This window comes from Tachysurus vachellii, chromosome 10, assembly GCF_030014155.1.
Source record: "Tachysurus vachellii isolate PV-2020 chromosome 10, HZAU_Pvac_v1, whole genome shotgun sequence".
Lineage (NCBI taxonomy): Eukaryota > Metazoa > Chordata > Actinopteri > Siluriformes > Bagridae > Tachysurus > Tachysurus vachellii.
Window position 1 is genome coordinate 7451074 of NC_083469.1, and position 22114 is coordinate 7473187.

Genomic DNA, 22114 nt, shown 5'->3' on the forward strand with positions numbered 1-22114 from the left:
ATGCTGGGTGAAAAACATTTCTTCTTATTCTTCTTTATTTTTCTTCACTACTATGCAGCTTAAAAGTTCTGGTGTATTTTCTAGAAACGAGGCCCTCAATTCTGATTAAATGCAGAAATGGAAAGTTACAATTCCTCTGATGGCAAGAAAGGTTTTTTAACCCGATCAAATGTGACTTTCTGTGAAAACTCGCTGTGCAGAATCCTGTTATTGGCTTGGATGCACCTTCCAGCACAGTGCTCATAACTCCTCATAAAGCTTTCCGTTCTCACAAGTGAGAGATAAGTTAGCTTTAATGAGGCACAAAAGGGAGGACAGTTTTTAAAGCGTTTAACTCTGGCTTTTTTAATATCATAACCCCTCTGACCTCCAGTAATGATTACACTAGGGTGTTTTTTAAAAAAAACCTCTCAGACACAAGAGGGAGGACTTGTTTAGTATTGCCGACATAGTTTTTCAGGGATTTTTTTGTTTTTCTGTTACAGAGTACACCCCCCACCACCACCCTTCCAACACACACACACACACACACACACCACCTGTTAAAAGAGTCATCTTGTCTCAGGAAGCCCAGTAACTGTCAAATCTGAATATAATATCTGTATCATTGTTAAATCAAAAGGAGTTTAGAAAAGATTTTCATTGAACTTTGAACAAAATGAAGCAAATGAAATTCCTTATGCAATACTTTATTGTTTTTGCATTCAGGTCCTACATGAAGAGATTCTTCCAGTCAACGTCATGGTACTCCATTAAAATGCTCAAATATAAAGATTTAAAAGAGCACAATTAAAACAGCATGCAAACTTTTTTACATTTACATTAGTTTTTTTTTTTTTTTTAAACCAGATTAATACATTATTTTGTCACGGATTCCTCTATGAGCCAAAACACGCTCAGACCACAATTATGACAGTCCCTCTGCGCTATCCGCCAACCTCTCACTTGTTTTCTCTCTTTTGCTCTCATCCTACGTTTCCTGCTCTTTCTGCCTCGTTTTCACACACATTCACTCATTCTCTGTGGTCTCTGTGGCTCATTAAATAGACATTATCCGAAAAAAAAACAATCTTGCCAAATCATTCTTGGGTCTAAAACGCTGGCCCGTCAGGTACCTGAGGTTTCTCTCCCTCTCTCAGATGGAAAAAATGCTGTAACTGGGGCACATTGTCGAGTTTGTCTGGCCAGTGTCATATCGTTGATTCAGACCAGAGTATAAATGGGGAGAGGACAAAAAAAAAAAAAAAAAAAAAAAAAAAAAAAAAAAAAAAACACAGAGAGAGGAGAGAAAGTGAGCAAGGAAAGAATAAAGCTCATCACCGTGACTCAGACTTTCTCACTTGTGAAAATGACGGCTTGACAAATGGACGGAAAACAGAAGCTGGCAGACGGAAAAGTATTGCTTTTAAATACAGCCATATAGTGCTACCATTCAGAAAGTCCTGCCCCCGCAAACTGATTCAGCAGTGAAAAAAGAAATCCACAATGTTGTCTTTGTTGAAATTGTATAAAATGCAGCGCCAAGAAGGCAACCGCTCACTCCTTTCTTATAACCCAGAGGGGTGCAAGAGGAGCAAAAGACATATATGACAAAAGGGCAATGAGTTCACTGAAGTATCACTGGCAAACCCACAGGACAATGTGGCTTCATCCATACACAGCTGGACTATTCAAGAATTGATCTATAAATAAAAAAATAATAATAATTCTACATCCATCATGATTTGTTCCTATTAGAATGTTATGCATTGAGTGATTGCATAACATTATTTTCACAATGTATAAATCTTCATTCTAGTCTGACGTTTCTTCTTTTTTTTGTTTTACTTCGCATTAACGCCTAGAATAAGACAAGACTAAGGATGCATCAATCTGATACTCAAACTTTTGTCTTTACCTTCTGGAGGGTGTGGCGGGGACAAGTTTATTTTCAAAGCCATGTGTGTGATGTGTTAGCTTAATGGTTAAGGTTTTAGGCTGCAGTCTGGAAGGATTCAGGAGAGTTCAAATCCCAGCACCATCAAGCTTATCCTGCCTCAAATCTGAACTGCTGAACGCATCTTTTCACAAAAACGTCCTAATGCATGGTGTCGTCACACCAATAAAGTTTCGCATAAGTGTCAAAAGCTTGTTAATTTGATGGCGTGAGTGCGGCATGAGGCATATATAGATAGATTTCGAGCTCTGATATAAGTATCAGATAGAAAATGGAAAAATGGGATCGGTATATCCTTAATCACTATATTATAATTAGCGTCATAATAATATCTAACATAGCACACATGCCATGCTGTTTCATCATTTCTCATTTAAATTGAACAGGCAGACGTTAAAAGTATGCAGGTACGTATGACGAGTCGACAGGTGATGCGTCTCATTCAGGGGCATGTAAGTGACTATTTATTAGATATATGAAACCATATGATGATTAAAAGTAGTAGATTTTCAGCCCTAGCCGTTTGTGTGAGTGCGTTCGCACGTGCAGTGATGCTGACAACTTGTGTGTGTTTTATATCTTTGTGGGGACCAAAGTATGGTCCCCAAAAGGACAGGAATATCCAATAGTTTGGACAAGCAAAAAAATGCATTTTTTTTTACATAAACTACATTAAGTAAAATAATAAACAAATAAATACATCAGTAAGTAAATAAATAAAGTTTACTTGTAGCTGTAGATCAGTGTTAGGGTTTGGTTTAGATGTTGCACAGGATTAATTAGGTGCATTAATTGGAAGGTCCTCACAAGGAAGGTCCTCACAAAGACAAATGAGAGACGTGTGTGCGCGCGCGCATGTGTTTTTCACTCACCCGTTGCCCGTTGGGTTTCTGCGCCGGGATCCGTAACACGAACAGGGTCAAAGAACACAAAACTACCAGGTGATGAGGAAACATCTCTCTCTTAATGCCGTAGAGTCACAGCTATGGACGAATGCTTACTGAGCAGAAGAAAAAAATCCCCTGCAAAAATCCTCCTCTTGTTCACTTTCTCTCCTCCTCAGTGAATTTCGTGTCTTGTGTTTGTTTTTTTTGGTGTTTTTTTTTTTTTTTTTTTTATGAAGGTGTGTATGCAGGTGAATGTTTACATAGTGCTCACGTTCACTCACTGACTGATGATCGCCATAGCAACACACGTTATCCAGCACGCGCGCGCTCCTCGCGGCAGCTACAGGTTGAATAGTTCACGTTCTTTTGCCGCTCATTTAAAAAGCCTGGAGGTGGGATCACTAAGTATGATTGACACCAGAACTGTCCAATGAACGCATCACACTCTACATACATATTACCTGGAATAAGCAGTGAAGGGATGGGATTTTTTTTTCCACCGGTTCTAGCAATATGAAAAAAAAAAGGTTTCTTAACATGAATACATTTAATACATGCAAAGAAAATAAATAGATTGATTGGATCGCCAGCGTTGGTTAGTTTAAAATGAATGACACGTGATACAAAAAATTGGCACATGTTTTTATGATTAAATATGAAATGATATAGCAGTAAACATATTTACAGAAGAAACAACTGTATAAAATGTCATAATAATTATTAATATCATGCCAGTTGATGATTATAATATATGCTTCCATCGACACTTCATCCAATTTATTCACTAGTTAAATTTAACTTATTTAATTAAATTAATTTTAAATTTCATTTTAAAAGTATTTATTTATTTATTTATTTATTTATTTTTTTTTTTATTTATAATAACTTTTTTTTTCTTAATTAATATTATTTAAATGTATAAAATCATATAGATTATATACAAGACTTCATAAACATGACATTTAAAGTATATATTTAAATCTTTAAACACTCCCCACAATTTAATACATTTTAACTTTAATTTTTATTTATTGTTTTTTTTTTTGCATGTTTGTTTGTTATGTATTAAATGAGGCACAGCATTTTATTTTCTGGCGAGACACACAGAAAAGTTTTTAGACTAGAGGACTTCTAGGCAACATGGCACTTGTCTTGTTTTATGTTTATAGCTGCTTTATCATAACTGAACAGATTTACTGCAATCATGTTACTCTCATACTGGCTCACATACTGCTGTGGTATGAGAGAAGGTGCTATGATATGAGAGAAAATAATCAGTAACATTGCTTCACCACCCTGTTGTTGGTTATTTTCCGATAACAGATTCAAATCCAAATGTATTTGTACAGCGCTTTTAACAATTGACATTGTCTCAAACATAAACATAAAACAAAAGGTTAATAAAAATATTAATATAATACAAAAATTCAAGACTAATATTAGATATATTTAAATTTGTTTGTATTTATCCCCAATGAACAAGCCTGAGGTGACTGAGGTGACTGTGGCGAGGAAAAACTCACTTGGATGGTAAAGGAAGAAACCTTGAGAGGAACCAGACTCAAAGTGGAACCCATCTTTCATTTGGGTGACACTGAAGGTGTGAAAATATACAGTCTGACAGACTGTCCTCAAAAGACCACATGGAGTTGGCATCTCCTCTTAGTATGTTCAAATACTTCATGAAGCAGAGTCCAACTGGAGCTGGTAAATCTCTAGATCTGTCTCAGGATCCTCACATGGTTGGCCTCATCTCACTGAGGGTCCAGAATCTTCATGGCACGGAAGACAGTTTACAGCCTCGGGATGGGTAGAAAGAGAGAAGCAGTGGAGAGGAATTAGTGTAGCTGCTATTAATAATATTAGCATAACAGCATAATATTATACTAATATAACAGCACATCCATTTCACATTTCATTCATATGTAATAGCAGTTCTGGATTATTAGGTGGATGTATCTTCTAGGTTAACTGAGTAATTATTTTGCAATGTTGTAGACACGGTTAAAAAAGTAAGAAAATTAAAAAAGTGTTCAGCAATCAATGAATGAATGAATCAATGAACCAATCAATCAAAGAAAAAGACAACCTGCATGGCAAAATGTTAAAATTAATAATTAAATATTTTCCTTCCTTTAAATAGGTAGCATACACTCTGGCTGAATGGTATTTTAAGGGTTCTGTAAAAATATACAACTTTTTTGTCCTTTTTTGAAAATCAACATAGAACCATTAACAGTGGGGTTGTGGTAGCTCAGTGGTTAAGGAGTTGGTCTATTGATTGGAACATCATGAGTTCAAATCCCAGGTATACCAAACTCCCACAGCTGGGCCTGTATAAAACAAAATAAAATTTAAGTCACTCTGGATAACAGTGTCTGCTAAATGCTGTAAATGTAATGTAACAGTTCCTGAATAGAGGAACCAAAGAATGAAATGTTTTTCTTAGATATAATCTAATAAGTGATCTAAAAATGTTTACCCATTATAATTGTTTTCTATATCTCATATTCATTGCTCACTCCCTGTTGAGCGTGTTTGTTAGTGTGTATTGGAGAGTGTAAAGCAGAGACAGGGGGCTTTGAACTATGTGCAGGTGTCCTGTCCCCCTCCTGCTCCCTCTCTCTCTCTTTCTCACACACACACACACACACACACAAACACACACACACACACACACACACACACACACACACACACACACACACACACACACACACACACACACTGTAGGTCATGACAGTTTTGAAATCAGCAGTGAACAGGCTTGTAAAGAAAATGATCAGGTTGGTGTGAACATGAACAAGCACAGAAAAGACGTGGCTGGAAAATAGAAAATGAAAGGCATTAACATGCCAGAGTTTTACTTTCAGCCTGATGCTATCTTAAATGTGCTCTACAGCTGGGTATAGAGAGCATGTATGATGCTCAGCGCTATTATACTATCACACAGCAATGTGTGGTATTATGAACGCAAAACTTTGATGTGTCCTTATCCACTCCTGGGTCTCTTCTTGAGGGCTTTGCTGGGCTGATCTACACTTCACGCCAGCTGGTCCACTCCTGTGTGAAGTTATTCTGAGAAAAGGGAGGGCACGGCTGCGAGGGGGATCAAGAAAGTTTAACGGAATGTTAACGAGATCACTTAATGTTCTGCATCCACTTTCGCTCTGCCCTCTCTGCTTTAACTATGCCTGGGCACCAGACAAAAGTACAGTGTGAAAATCTATTGCTGGAGGAAAGTTGTCCGACACGGTCTGGTGTTGTCACTTGGCTGGACTTGAAACGTTTACTTGACAAAAGGGGCGGTGAAAAAGAATTAACAAACAAACTGACACGACCCGCACTGCCCAATTATCACGTCGGCCCTTTTGACAGATCCTCAATTCACTGTCCAGTGTCTGTTTACAGCAACAGAGCCGCCAGAAAATTAGCAGGTGTCTGTAGACATAAGCAGCTAGCGACTCCCTGCCGATTTGGGTTTAATTATCGCCAGGCTGTGCACATTGCATGCCTTTAATCAACAGAAATGTTCAGATGAGAGAATGTCCCCCATGCCTGTATATTATTATGATGTCTAAGATAAGCAGGACAAGCACAGTTCTTGTTGAGTGATCACAATACCTGTGCTTTTCACACCATGCAATTCACTGTTAAACCCAGTTTCATCTCATGCAATTAGACATCTGGACTGAGCTTTATTGGGGTTTGTCAGATCAACTGGAAAGTTACTTTGTCCAGCATTTTTTGCACTTAAAAGATTTGAAACTCTTCATAAATTCTTAATGGGTATTAACAACAAAAGCCCTGTCTAAAGCACATGTATACTTAGCAACTTTCTAATTATACTCCAGGCTGCTATTATAACATTTACATCTCTAGAAAATTATACAGGACTACAAAATTCACGTTTGTTGAAAAAAGATTTATGTTTTAAGCCATATCTGTCTTCTGAATAGTAAGTAAAAAGAAAAGCTGTACTCAACATTAAACAGCTGTGTTGTCCCGACCACAAAAAATAAGTTCAGTTGAATCACATCTTTGAGTAATTTGTCGAATTTGTCTTTTGAGTTGACTCAGTTTACTTCTATTTAAAAAAAAAAAAAAAAATCCGTAATTGAGGAAGTATTTCACCTTGAACCCCATGTTTATTAGAGCTGCTATATTTGAAATGTAGCTTCATTATCACTGCTGATGCTATGAATGAGTCAGCAAAATGCAGTTAAGTGTATTTTATTTACATTTCCAGCATTAGAGCGACTTACATTTTAAGCTCATTTTAGACAACAGAGCAAATGAGGCCTTGCTCCGGGACCCTGCAGTGGAAGTTTGGTGGTCAGACAGGCATTATATAGACAGGCGATGGACTACTGATCTAACCACAAAGCTACCACAACCCACGCTCTAAATCCCACATTTACAGTACAATTGTAAACAAATCTAAGGTTTCTTAAGTGTAAGTGTAATCACTTAATCCAAAAGCACATGGGGTTGTGTGAATGTACAGTTTGTGCTAGAAAGAAATCAGCCACAGCCTCTTCTTTACCTATTCAGTCTATTGGTGATGCTGTTGTAGAAGGAAAAAAGAAGAGGAAAAAAATAATAAATAAATAAATAAATACACTATCTAAATACAAGATATTTAAGATATTTACAAGCAAATAAGATAAACTGAGCCTTTTTTATTTTTAAGGAAAGCCCATTTATACCAGCCAACCCTGATTAATATTTCAGCAATATGTTCTATTTTCCAACTCTTCGGATTACATTAAAAAAAGTATAAAAATATAAGTTCCTGCTTACAAACAGGATTATGTATACTGATTGACGGTTTTATATACTGTATTTCTTGGTAGATCTCAGTTAGGAAACAGAAGAAAATCGAGAAAAAAAAAACAAAAACAAAAAGTGTAGAGAAAAAGCAGGATGGACAGAGAGGGGACTTCTCAGAAAAAAAAGTGAGGTCAGAAGGAGAGTCTGCTTCCGTTAAAGCCTCTCATCTGGCTTTCATTTGATGAATTCCACATCTTTTACATGTTCTGGTTGCAGTGGGTGCTCGCTTCTGAATCAGAGGAGCCTCTTCATCTCCCCCACATCTCGCCAACCACTCAATCCCCTTTTTTTTCTTCTACACAGATTGCTCAACTTCTTCTAACCCTGTCATTGTTGTATCTTATATAATGTTAGAAAAAGAAGAAGGAGTAAAAGTGAGGGAGTGCAGAGGGAATCTGGGTGTGAAAAGGGCCATTGAGACAGGGCTTGGGTGTCCAGCACCTGTGCCGCCTATTCACCCAAATGTTTACACACTGTCATCCACAATTAATGGTTCTCAGAGGTTGGGCTGCCTGCCCTCCACAGGGCCCCACGGACCCTTCCTGGGTCCTTATGGATGCCTAATTGAGCATGCCACACTCCTGATTGAATTAACAGCTTGGACTCTGGGACACTTTTCTCTCTTCCAGAGAGGGGATTCTCTTCATCTGAGCCAGGGGAAGAGACGCAGCGACAGAGAACAGAAGAGCTGGGAGTTGTCAGAACTGTCATGAAAACATGGCCCTTGAAGTTGACAAAGCCAAACTGAAAATGTCAACCGGGGCAATCAGAGATCCTGTTCTTCATGAGGGCAAACCTGCTTGAAGGATGTATTGAAGGATGTATTCTTAGTAAATAATTCTACTTTAAGTCATATTTTTTCAAAAAATGTATCATTACCATTCAGACATGCCTCATGATTTATTTTTTATATGGCTACTCTTTCACATCTTGACATGTTCCTGGCTAGAGAAGGTGTTTTTCAGGTGCAAGTCCAACTCCACAACTGAGCTTATCAGACCAATGTGGTTTAAAGATGGACAGCATGGCATCAATTACACCTTAAACAAGAAAAAAAAAGAGCTTCATACTGTATTAAGATGAATACTAGCCTTGGGCCAGTGTCTGAGTACTATACAGTACCTCTACTATGTATCTCACCTCTCTATGACCCCAGTGCAGCTCAGAGGACACACACGCACACACACACGCTCCAGATCCACTGAACTGCATACTGGCTGCACCAATCTTGACCCCCGATACATCCCATGCCCCCAATTTACACGGCAGCAAGTACGTTCCCTGTTGTTAGTTCTTACTCACTGCTTTTGTGATACAGCTGACAGACAGGGGGTCAATTAAACTCGCACTGTTCCCCTCACAGGTCAAGAGTTTAGTGGGTCACCAGCACCCATTCCACCAGTTATCTAATCTCTAAACCCACACACTTCTCCTTCACAAACAGTGGACTGACAGTGAAGACAAATGTATATACAAAAATACATACTATATAACATTAAGTTACATTAAAACACATCCAGAACCAGTTTAGGCCAAAGTTCATCATGTCCTTATTAAATACAGTTGTATTTATTTAAAAAAAACCTTTTATATTAAGAATAATCAAGACTAAGATTTAGTAGGTTTTAGATCATTTTGGTTATGTCTTCCAACAGAGAACACAGTAACCCACCAACAGCAACAACAATGGCAACCACATCAACAACAACAACAGCAAAATACACACTGAAAGATGGATCAAAGATACTTCCACAAAAGTTTGCATCAGTAATGTGACATATTGAAACCACAAAACACAACAGTTTACAATCAGTTCCCTATGCCACTCTCTTGGGATAGCTTCTCCTAACCATATAAACAGTATTGTTTTGCTGTGGCGAAAAAAAAAAATAGTGTTGTCTGAAAAATATTTATACTTGCTTAGATCATTGGAATTTTTTCGCATGCTGACATAAAAGGAATTAACGGAGTTGAGTTTTCCCTCGTGAGGTGCATTCGATGTATACATGTTCAGTCATAGGGAAGAGTAATAAAAGATTCATAAAGGTATGATTTTTGCATATCTACAAGAATAATTTGGTAAATAAGTGAATTGAGCTGTGTGATTATTTTCTCATACTTTGACACCATTTTTGCCAACTCTTTCCTAAACTCTTTAAACTCAAGAGGTAATTTGAATCCCAGGTCTACCAAGCTGCCACCACTGGGCCCCTGAGTAAGGCCCTTAACCGTTAAATGCTCAGTTGTATAAATTGAGACCAAATGTAAGTCCCTCTAGATAAGGGCTTCTGCCAAATGCCAGTACTGAGGAACACTGCTCAAGATGTTAGGCTTTGGGCCTTTAACCGGGATATCCAGCTCACTGTACTGTGCACGTGGCGCCTCCTTGTGTTTAACTGGTGCTACTGCAGTTCTACCATAAAAGCACAAGGTAAAATGTCCTTAATATTATTATTCAAACAAACAGAGATACTACATGCTAACGCTGAGATCACTGTAATGCTTTTATTAGACATTTGTTTTGATAGAGTCTATTTAGAGCTTTTAAATAGTCTGCCAAAAAAAAAAAAACCACAAATAAATGAATGAATGCAAGAATGAATAGTTGGGATGTACACAAGGTCCTAGAGTAATATAAAATAAATAAGTAAGTAAGTAAATATCTAAATCCAATACAACAAAAAACAATACAATACACAATCTCTTGAATAAAATTGTAGTAAATAAGCAGAATAGAATAAACAAAAAAATCAAAAAGAGCAAAAAACTTAGGATACCAAAATAAAAGTCTAGTCAAAAGAATTTAATAATAAGTCTATTACGAGCACAATAATTAGAAATAATTACTGAATTCATTTAAATATTTATATAATAACTAACCAATGATAATTCAACCAGAAATAATGATATATGTTCTGTACATGAAATATGAGAAACAAACAAACAAGCAAACAAATACTTTAGGGCTCTATGAATGCATTAAGATAGACCATTAGGTTTAGTTATATATTTCTATAGACTGTGAGTTTAATTACAAAGCATTCATTCTGCTTTTAGCCAGTGGGTAAGAGGGTATATTCATGATAATAAAGTGACAATAAAGGGCGGCTGCAGTGGATATTTTTAACCTGTAGTCAGAAGGAGGCGCAGTGTGAATGCTGGAGAAACAGGATGCAGGTGGAGACTGATGATGATGATGATGATGTGGAGAAGAGGATGGAGGAGGAGGTGGAGGACCATACATGATCCGATTTCCTTTTGTGCATGCAAAAAATCTCTAACCCACGGCTGACTCTCGTTGTTGGAGGTCGCGGGATAACCGTGATAACGTCGTATTGGTTCAGCTCGGAGTAAAGAAAACCGCATAGTGTCGCTGTGGGATTCGGGTTTGAGCGCAGAGATGCGGTGCTCCTAAGCGCTTATTATGCAGGCTGTACGAGAGAGTGCATTCACAGCGCTGCAGAACGCTTCGTCAAAAAATCTGCGAGCTAAAAGGTAAATCACTGTTTTAAGGATTTCATTTAAGATGCGCGACATTTATTTTCACGCACAGTATTCCTGATGTGTCGGTAATCTCGGTTTGCGCAATAGCGCGCGGTGTGCGGGCCTATACTGGGCCTTTTCTCGTATTACGAGCTTTATAAGCTTGATCAGCTGCATTTGATGTTTGCTAAAACAAATTTTGTCTTTGTAATATATACAGTATGTCATATAAACCTGTTTAAGGTGAACATGGTGTTAAAGTGATGTTCTGTGCTGGGACTAAACCCATGTGTATATATATATATATATACACACACACACACACATAAGGCCTGTTTATTATAGGAAACGTGTTTATATATGGAGCTGATGACGCATTCAGTTTGGGTGTAGAATAAAAAATTATTACAGGTTAAAGGATTCAAAAGCAAATTCACATTTGTTTGTATAGCGCTTTTAACAATGGACATTGTCTCAAAGCAGCTTTACAGAACATAGACATAAAACAAAAAGTTAATACAAAGCTTGAAATAATACAAAAGTTCAAGATTGATATTAGATATATTTAAATGTGTTTGTATGTATCCCCAATGAACAAGCCTGAGGTGACTGCGGTGACTGTGGTGAGGAAAAACTCCCTTAGATGGTAAAGAAAGAAACCTTGAAAGGAACCAGACTCAAAGGGGAACCTCATCCTCATTTGGGTGACACTAGATGGTGTGATTATAAATGTACTTAGAAGCTACACAGAGGGCAATCATAACATTTAAAGGTGGTTATAAAATCAAGGGTGGACATAGAAATTATTTAAAAAAAAATATTTAAATAAAAATGCAAGCCATACATCATGTAACTGATTTTCATGCTTGTGTGTAATTTCTGGGAAGTACAACAGTCTCCGGTGGATTACAAACAGCTCCTCACTAATTAATCTTTTTTCCTTTTTTCTGCTTATCGCACAGCTTACCATGGTGGATCCGCTGGAACCCGAGGACCAGAATAGGATCAAATGTCCATATTTTGAGACCCCAGCTGCAGCATCTGAAGCCCCTTCTCTACCTGAACAGGATGAGGATGGGGAAAAGGAAAAGACTGCTCTTGGCTCTCCAGAACAAGAACCCAAAGTGGAACTTGAACAGAGCCCTCAAGGTAGCCAGTTACAGAACAGTGAAACTGAACCTCCTAAGCTACATCTAGACCTTTATAACTTCGATTCTCCAGTTGCAGAAGGCAGCCGTTATGTGCTGACCAGTCCTCGTTCACTCGAGGCATGCGCACGATGCGGAGTCAAACCAGTGGAACTTCTGTCTCGACCGCTGTCTGATTTTGCGCGTGAGGCACCCGGCCATAGCATGCGTGTAGCCACAGGGATGTTTGAAGTGTATGAGAAGGACAGGCATGCCAAACTCAGACACTGCAGAGATGAACGAGAAAGAATAATTCAAGAGGAGAAAAAAAGGGCCGTTCAGGTAGCACTGAACAACAGCAGCAGATCACAGGATTTAGAGAAGCCTCAAGATACAAACAGCACTGAAAAAAATAATCAGAGCATTCATGGTGCTGTTACCGCTGGTCTCATCACCAAAAAGTCACCTGCTAACAGGGGTCCACCAAAACCACATGCTACTCCAGTGTTACAGTCTGTGTCAAAAAATATACCTCAATGCTCTGAACAATTAACAAAAACATCTCCTTCATCTACTAAAATGATTTCAGCTCAGTCCTTAACATCAAGTCCATTGAGCACTGGGCATTCTGTTAAAGTGGCTTCTGTAAAACAGTCTAAATTACTTGCCGAGTCTGCTGGAAGGACTCAAGTATCCATATCTCCAAAATTTGTTACTTCAACACCAGGGGCACCAGTGTCCAAAAAGTGTCCACCTAGTACCCTATCAAAGTCTGCAAACACATTCCCCAGGTCAACACCGAAGCCTTCATCTTTCCCAAGGATGTCATCATGCCTGGCGCCAGTTGTATCAAAGTCAGCAGCACAGAGCCCTGCCAATGGCATCACTAGTCCATTTACGCAGCACAATGGACACTTTATGTCTATGTCAAAGTCCAGAGAGAGAAGCCATTCTTTAGAATCCTTACAAAGAAAAAGGGAAGTGGTTAGCTCTTCTAACACTTCAACCACTACCACAACAGCAACAACAACCACATGTGCCTCTTCAGAGTCCGCATCCTCCTCTTACAGCTGGGAAGGGGCAAGGGATCACTGGGGTAAGACCTCTAGTCCTCGTGCTCGTACCTTAGCTACGTTTAACTCTCTGATGGGCCGAAGCTTAAGCTTGGGAGATCTGAGTCATTCTCCGCAGACTACACAGAAGGTAGAGCGCATTGTAAAAGAGGTAAAGCGCCGAGGTCTGAAGGCTGTACCGGAACGCGACCGTAAGATTGCAGCATTAATGCTAGCCAGGCATCAAGAAGAAGATATCATGAGTCAAACACGCTACGTAGCACATTTGCAGTGGGACAGTGAACGCCGATTAGAGGAACTGCGGCGTGAACGTGAAGATCGAGATAAACAGCGAGCAGTGCTTCAGTGCCAGAGAGCGTGGCAGTCACAGTTTTCCACCAGGCAACGGAGACTCAGCCAGCAGGAACGGGATGCGGCAGCGGCCAAGTTACGCCGGGTGGCAGAAAGCGAGGAGCGCTGGAGGGAATTAGCTGAGCAACAAGAGAGAAGCAGGTTGCTAAAGCTTCAGCAGGCTGCTCGTGAGGAAAAGCTGAAGAAGGCCATGCAGGAGCAGACCCTAAAAATGTTGGAAGAAGAGCGGGCTACTTTGCAGGAGCATGAGAAGGTGCTCATCAAAGAGAAGCTAACCATTGCAGAGTTAAAGAGGCAAGAGCGAGAGCACCAGATGCTGGAGGAGCTTCGTGGCCTCAATCGTGCCGAAAAGCGGCGACATACAGCACTCATACAGGAGATTGAGCGCCGCGAAGCAGACGAGCGAGAGGAAGCACGGCGAATTGCGATAGAAAAGCTGAGTCGCTCATTAGAGAACTATGAGCAGATACAGGAACGACGTGGGCAAGAGATTCGGGAGAAGGCGAAGCGTGAAGAACAACAGATCCAGAAAGCGAGGAAGGCTGCTGAGCAGCGCGAGCAGCAACAAAAATATCAGAAGGAGGCCCGGGCGAAGGAAGCCATGAAGCGGGTTCAGCAGGCCGCTATGGTAGCAGAGGAGAGGGCCCGAGAAAAAGCGCAGCGTGCTGCCCAGAGCAGACTGGAAAAAGAGCGGCTTCAGAGACTGAATCGTCAGAAAGTGGAGGAGGAGGAGAAGCAGAGGCGCCTGGAGTTGCTTCAATCAATAGAGCGCAAGCTAGAGAAAAGTGAACAGATATTCCGTGAAAAACGTGCTGTGTTAGAAAGCGCCCGCTCAGTCGCACGTGCCTCTTTCCATGTCCGGGACCGCGTGCGAGAAGAGACCAACATGCGCACCTTTGACAAAATGGTCCTGGAAGCACAGTTACAAGCTAGTTTGGATGAAAAGTGAGATGTTTACTCTCTACTCTCTATTTGCCTGCTATTGGAAATGAGCTGCTTGAGCCTCCATGGCAGCCTCTTCACAGAACTGGACCCAAAGCTTTGCTCATTACAGAATCAATACAATTTTCTTTTCCAACTCTTCAGTTAATTAACATGAACGAAATACATTCGTCTTAGTTTTGTCACCGGTGGTTGTGTGTGGATGAGTCGCTTGCAGTGGTATGCCTGTTCGTAACATGGCAAATAGCCAAACTTATCTGAACACTGTTCATAAAGAGTCTGTTGTTTTCTAGATACTACAAATCATCATTTCATCACTGATGACTTATTTTGTTAGACCCGAACAAAAGAGAGTGCAGAGTGACAGAACGGGGTGCATGATTTTGTTAGAAATCCCAACCTGACACCTACTGACAGTAAACGAGGACTTGCCTATGTGTGATAGACACCGCTGACCAAGCAGGGTGTACGTGAAGATGTGGCAAAGTGTGATCTCAGCAGAATTCAGATGCTGATGAAGCAGTGAAGTATTGCTTCAGCATCAGGATCCATGAACCTGAGCTGACATTCTGTATTCTCTCACAGTCAGGTATGTTCATTTTATTTCCTTCTCCCTCAATTATTAAGCTATAGGAGAAAAATGTCCAAATAACCTAGAAAATATGAAGAACTTTACAAACAGCTGCATACGAATAGACCTGTACATAAATCATTAGTGTGAGTGTTTCAAAAGAAACTTGGTATTCATGAAAATCACCAAAATTTTTTTATTCTTTTACTAAAGTATGTGCAAATTTACATACACAAGACTAGGGAGTCAGTGAGGTTTTCGTTGCCACCATTGCCTCTGGCTTGCTCTTTAGGGATTAATATAAATTTCAATTTTAAACTTAATTATTATTTACATTTTTAGTATACTTGTAAAGCTTCTCTGCGACAATGTCCGTTCTTAAATGTGCTATACAAATAAAAGCAAGATTGAACTGAAGACTAACGCAAACCTTAAATTGATGGACTTCCAATCCTATAAATTTGCACAGATTACTGCACTTACTGTATATGGACATATATGGAATATACTGTCATGAGGTTAATTTGCGTATTTTTATTGCATGGGTTGCATGGGAGTTAGCTAATGATGCTAACTGGTTAACATCAATAGTGACTCAGGAGACCTAATTGCAAAAAAAAACAAAAAACAAGACAGCAAAAGACACTCTTGATCATTCTCGCAGCAACAAATCTCCATGAACTTTCCAGAGAGTTTTTAGCTGTCCCTATTTGTGTAAGCTAGTTAGCACTGTTCCATGGTAGTTAGCTAACAATGCTAGCTAATTAACAGTAGTGGTGATTCATGAGACCTCATTAGAAAGAAAAACAGTCCAGTGAATGGACTCTTGATCAGTATGAGTTATAAATCAGATATAACTGATGTTACAAATCTTTTATAACTTTTATAACTGTCAAGCAGATGAGCGGTTAAGTAGGCAGAAGCACATGTGATGCTATAATGCTAGCACTAAGTGGCACAGAAGGAAAATGTACCAAGATAAAATGCAGCTGTACCAAGAGCGGTTAGGTAACATGATTATATGATAAGTCACTCTTGATAAGGGAAACATAACGTAATGTCATGAGTTCAAAGAATGTTTAAGGAGGAAAAAATTGGGTTGTTTTTTTTTTCAATCAATATTTTGCTTCTTTAACTTGTATGTCTCTAAACTAGCAATATGTTTTCTGAAAACGACCTGCATCCTTATGACTCAGCTCAGCAACACAAGACCTGAAGTAGATTACGAGCACACTGTTCACCAATTGAATACAAACTAACTAAAATCGTGGTCTCCAGCTTACAGATGCAGAAATGGGGTCATACTGTAATCAGACATTTCTGGGGGGGAAAAAAAACTGAACTAACCTCCATCTGAAAACAACAAATTGCACAATCACATAATCTTCCTGACTGAGAAACAGAGAACAGAAATGGAGAGGAGCACGAGACCCATTTTTAAGCAGTAGTTGCCATAGCAATGTGCGGTGGAGACGATGGCTCAGGCCTTTGATGAAATCCCAAGGGATCAAGGGAATGTGAGTGGGAGAGGGCTGGATGTAGAAGAGTGCTTTCTTATTGCTGACAGACCAAAGTGCCACCTCATCCAAGCACAGGGTAGATGGTAGGAAAAAAAAGAGTACAGGCTGATAATGCTGGACTTGTTTACTATCACTAAAATCTTGAGTAAATACACAAAATGTCTGATCTAGTGCTTTGCAAAAGTATTCAACCCCCTCAAACTTTTAAGTTAGTTCAAGCTCATCTGACCTAGAGATGTTGCTTATACAGCCAATATTATGTTGTTTTTGTTATTAATCAGTAGCTTATTACAGAATGAACCTGAAAAATGTTGCTTGGTTATGTATTCAACCCTAATAAGTCCAGAAATAAAAGCATTTTATGGTAAGTTCCTACCAGCTTTGCAAACAGATCTAGAGTGATTTTCACCCATTGTTACTAGATCTGGATAGGGTGTTGTTTTGTTGACTTAAATTTTCATGCAGTGCCACAGATACTCAATGTGTTTCTGTTCTAGGCCCGTATTTATGAAAATTCTTAGTGCATTTACATTTCTGGAATTTAGCAGACACCCATCCAGAGTGACTTACAATTTATTTCAATTTATACAACTGAGCAATTGAGGGTTAAGGGCCTTGCTCAGGGGCCCAGCAGTGGCAGTTTTGTGGACCTGGGATTCGAACTCATGACCTTCTGATCTGTAGTCCAACGCCTTAAACAATAGGCTACCACATCCAAAAGTTGTAAAAGAAAAAGAGTGCAATGAGTTGCTCCTTGATAACATTTCAAATATATCTGCCGCTATGGCATTTAGAGATACGCGAACATCTCTGAAACAAAGAAAAAATGCCATAGAAGTTTAGACTTACATTACATCTGTAACATACAGATGTTAGTGCATCTCTAATATGATCGGTCACGAACGTACAGTAATCCCAACGCTAGCCTGAAATATCTTAACATAGTGACAAAGTAAAGGCTTATAATAAGCAGATTTTAAAAACGTTCCTATATATTTTCAATTGAACAGACAATCACAGTCTTCACATGACTGTGTCTTACATTGTAATGGGGTTTAACCCCGCCTCCTCACTAAGATGAAAGTTGTATTTTCCTGGCTCAGAGTTGCTCTGAGTTTGTTCCTGAATTTCTTTTAAGATAAGATTCCTAGTTAGAAATGTTTTAAGCTAAATTAGGAGTTTTCTGAGATCATTCACGGCCCGTGGACTCCATTTGTTCTCCTTAGGATGAAACGTGTCTTTAGAGCATAATGCTTCCACCACCATGTTTTATTGTAGGAGTGATAATAAATTACAGACTTTATTAGATTTGTGCCACATGTAATGCTTAGACATTTGCATCTTGATCTTGGTCTCATAACACAAAACGAACAAACAAAGGAAAAGAATTTAACATGTTTTCTGGGTCACGCTTAGGACAAAAACAATGCTTTCTTTCTTTTCTTTCTACACTTTTTTCCTAGCCATCCTCTCATACAGTCCTCAGTTAGGCACAGCTATTGAAATAGTTGTCTGGTGCACGTTTACTCCGCTCTCAGCCACTGGACTTCATCTTGTTCTTGTTTTTCATCCCGATCCATCTTGTTTTTGAGGGAGGATATTGTCTAAATGGCATTTGAGTGGTGTGATGCAACTTCTACTTCCTCACTATCGATCCGTCAGTGCTTACTGGGATGTCCGCCTCTTAGATAATATTTTACACCTTACTACTATGTTATGAAATTCTATTACCTTGTCTTTAACTTAATTAGAATGCTTCTTGGGTTTCATTTTCACTCATGTCCATCAGACTGAAAGTAAAATAAATGTAAAAAGTAAAAAGTAGAATAAAAGGTTAATAAGTACAATAAAAAGTTCAGTAAAAAGTACAATGTTCAAGTTCAACTTTATTTGTATAGCACATTTACAAACAGCCACATGGCTGACCAAAGTGCTTCACAGTGCGTTTGACATTGCACATACACTTAAGAATACACACATATGCACAAAGTAGTTCGAGAAACTAAAATAAGAATTTTAAAAAAATTAAATAAAAGGTCAACTAAGGTGGTTTATATATAGAAAATGGGAAGGGTTTTAATATTCCACAGGTGAAGAATTAATTATATCCTGGTTAAGGCAATATCCTAAAACTGGGCTTTCTAGAACCTAACTGAGGTTGAATACTAATGCAAATAGAATTTTTCCTTGCTAACCATCTTTCATTGTAAGAGAAGGTGAGTTTGTGTTAAAACGTGTTAAAATGTTTTTATTTGTTTTATCGAATACTTTTGCAAGACACTGTATTTCCTGAGCATTTGAGTCTTCATCGCTCTTAGAAAGAAATATTAAATTTGACTATTTTCAACAATTTCTAGGGTATAAACTTTTTTTTTACAGTTCCTTCAAGATTGAGCTACTTCACAACGCAGCAATGAAAATTAAATCAAGAAAACGATGCAATATTTGCAGGAGCTTTCAATTTTTCAAGATTAACATCGATTTTCTGCAGATTTGCGCCAAGATGCATTGTGTGATATCACATCATTTCAAATTCAAAGTTTTCGCAAAATAAAAAAGAAAATTTGAAAATTCAAGCATTTTTGGACAATAATCACCAGAAACTATTTTTTTCAAATCTTATTCATATTGTTATGAAGTCAGTATGGAGTACTTCCTAAAATCTTGATAAATAAGTGTCCAACATTCTTTTATAAGGAACGGATAATCTCGTTAATACCACATCCACAAACCTGGCTTAAGACTGTGACTAGACACTGATTGTATTTCAGTGTGGCTGATCTTCACTTCTGGCACAAAGATAGTGTTTCCAAAATTACAATAAAAATCCTAGGCTGATTATTTTTCAGTAAAAAAAAAAAAATGACGTTTTCTGCATGGCACAAATGAAAAGCAGAGTTGCTTGTGTGTGTTTAGTGTGTGTGTGTGTGTGTGTGTGTGTGTCTCACACTCTCACCCTATAATTTCCCATGTAGTATAATGCCTTGGGTCAAAACATTAAAACAAATAAGTGAAGGTTTCTCAGCCCAGGCATGGTAGAGCCTCGGCTCCTGTACGAGTGGTTTAGCGTTAACATTTTGGTTAGTTCTTAATGAATATATTGATTTCCAGTGATTTTATTATTGTTATTTAAAATGCATTGGTAAAAGTGAATAATTAACTTGTTTATTTCTTAGGTCATATGTTTATGAAGGTCTGGAGATAATGAAGATGAGATGAGCTGCAGACTGTTCCCAATAAAAGGCACAGAAGAACGCTGATACCCGTTATCTCGTATTCCTCTCTGAAAGAACAGTGATTAGTATAAGTGTGGCTTTATTAAGCAGCAAAATAGCATATTCTCTAATGTACAGTACAGCTATAGTATCATGCACAGAGAAAATATGAAATGGGATAAAAACTGGGAATACATGAACATCTCTATCGCTTCAATCATTTATTGACATAAGATTGCTAGGCTTCTGTTAAAGTTTTTAAAATATGACATGCTAGAAGAAAAATAGAAAAAAAAAGTCAAATATGAAATAAATCATAATTTGTTATTTTGCGTCATGCTTGCGCTGTTTCGAATTTCAAATTGGCAGTACAGGGTAGTAAGTTCTGTAAAATAGATTAAAACACACAAGATGGATGAATATTGGCTGTGATATGATCATAATGATTGGATCGTTTGGAGAAACTGTAGGTGCCATTGACTAGTCCAGTAACTCATTTGATATAATAATAAAGCTGAGATGCTGTTAGTTACAGCACAGCAGCATATTGATTGCTTGTGTGTGTGTGTGTGTGTGTGTGTGTGTGTGTGTGTGTGTGTGTGTGTGTGTGTGTGTGTGTGTGTGTCGAGTGCTGTCCTTTTTGTTCCAACTCGAAAGACTCAAAATATAAACTCTCACAAGAAGAAGAAGCTGTTGGATGTGCACAAGCAAAACTAAACAGACTGATGTGTTTTAAATATATGATCTAACCTGCTTCAAACCGTAATGTTTTGTGAATAAGATGCTGTATGAATGATTAAAGATAATAAAGTCTGAACTTTTCAATGAGTGGTTTTATGCCCAGGTTTTGTATCAAGATTACTTATCAGAAATATTATGTTATAAATATCTATCTATCTATCTATCTATCTATCTATCTATCTATCTATCTATCTATCTATCTATCTATCTATCTATCTATCAGTCATCCATTGATGTTTATATATTTGTTTGCTTGCTTGTTTTCTGTTATCAGTCTATCGGTTTGTCTATCTATCCACTTGTCTGTCTGTCTGTCTATCTATCTATCATGTTTATATATTTGATTGCTTGTTTTGCTTGTCTGTCTATCTAGAGAAAGATAGATACAATCTATCCATTGTCTGTCTCTGTCCATCTGTCTGCGTCCATCCATCCGTCTATCTATCTATCTATCTATCTATCTATCTATCTATCTATCTATCTATCTATCAATCAATCAATCAATCAATCTATCTGTCTATCTATCTATCTATCTATCTATCTATCTATCTATCTATCTATCATGTTTATATATTTGTTTGTTTTGTCTTGTCTGTCTAGAGATAGATAGATACAATCTATCCATCGTTTGTCTCTGTCCATTCGTACATCTATCTGTCTTCTGTCTGTCTGTCTAGAGATAGATAGATTCATAGATACTTTATTCATCCCAGTGAGAAATAATAAAAAAAAATCTATCACTGTTCATTCATCCATTCATGTTTATATATTTTTTTGCTTGTTTTTAATTTCCATTTCTTCCGTTATCTTTAATTCTATGTTATATTTACAAAAAATAAAATAAAATAAAATAAAATGAAATAAGTAAATGGACACATGCCCACTGATTGTGTTATTGTTCCTATTGTGTAAAGGTATCTTATTTACCTCACCTTTTAAAATGTATTTATTTTAGCAAGTTACTATAAGTTTTTAGTAAACATTAATATAAGTTGTTTAATATATTTTAGAACCTGTACACCCATGTACTATGAGATTCACATTCATGTCATTATTTATTTGTATTACTTTTTTTTTAAATAATATTTTTTTTTACATTTCTTTACAGAATAAGTTATTTATTTAATGTATACTTGGCAATGACAGTTGTTTTTTTTTTTACAGTAATATACTGTTATTAATATGTAGTCCTGTAAAAATACAGTATATCATTCTATTTAAAAGTATAGTACAGTGTGCTTTAAGCAAGTGATAAACGAATATTACAGTAAGAATGTCCTAAATAATATGAATGAATTTTTACAATGTATCTGAGATTGGATCTGAGAAATGCTTAAGACAGACACATAATGATGCACAAGTACGTGGACTAAAAGAAATAAATATGAACACATCCTGAAGATGCGACTGGGGAATAGAAATTTGTGCTAAAACC

At 37.8% G+C, this 22114-nt stretch overlaps 2 protein-coding genes across 8 annotated transcripts in view; one reads left to right on the forward strand and one right to left on the reverse strand.

Moving 5' to 3' along the window:
• The window catches only part of smoc1 (SPARC related modular calcium binding 1), a 48198-nt gene extending 45043 nt beyond the window's left edge, over window positions 1-3155 (reverse strand). For 2 of the 7 annotated variants that reach the window (XM_060879114.1, XM_060879115.1), the window contains exon 1: window positions 2809-3155. In XM_060879114.1, the coding sequence (XP_060735097.1) occupies window positions 2809-2892 (84 nt within the window). In that variant the 5' untranslated portion in view covers window positions 2893-3155. The remainder of the gene's footprint in view (window positions 1-2808) is intronic. The other 5 variants (XM_060879112.1, XM_060879113.1, XM_060879118.1 and 2 more) reach the window with 3 other exon arrangements.
• Window positions 3156-10830: 7675 nt separating this feature from the next.
• ccdc177 (coiled-coil domain containing 177) lies at window positions 10831-21235 on the forward strand. The gene is made up of 3 exons (XM_060879184.1): window positions 10831-11151; window positions 12102-15221; window positions 19900-21235. Exon 2 carries the CDS (start codon window positions 12108-12110, stop codon window positions 14637-14639), a length of 2532 nt encoding a protein of 843 aa, XP_060735167.1. The 5' UTR covers window positions 10831-11151; window positions 12102-12107; the 3' UTR covers window positions 14640-15221; window positions 19900-21235.
• The last annotated feature ends 879 nt before the right edge of the window (window positions 21236-22114 follow it).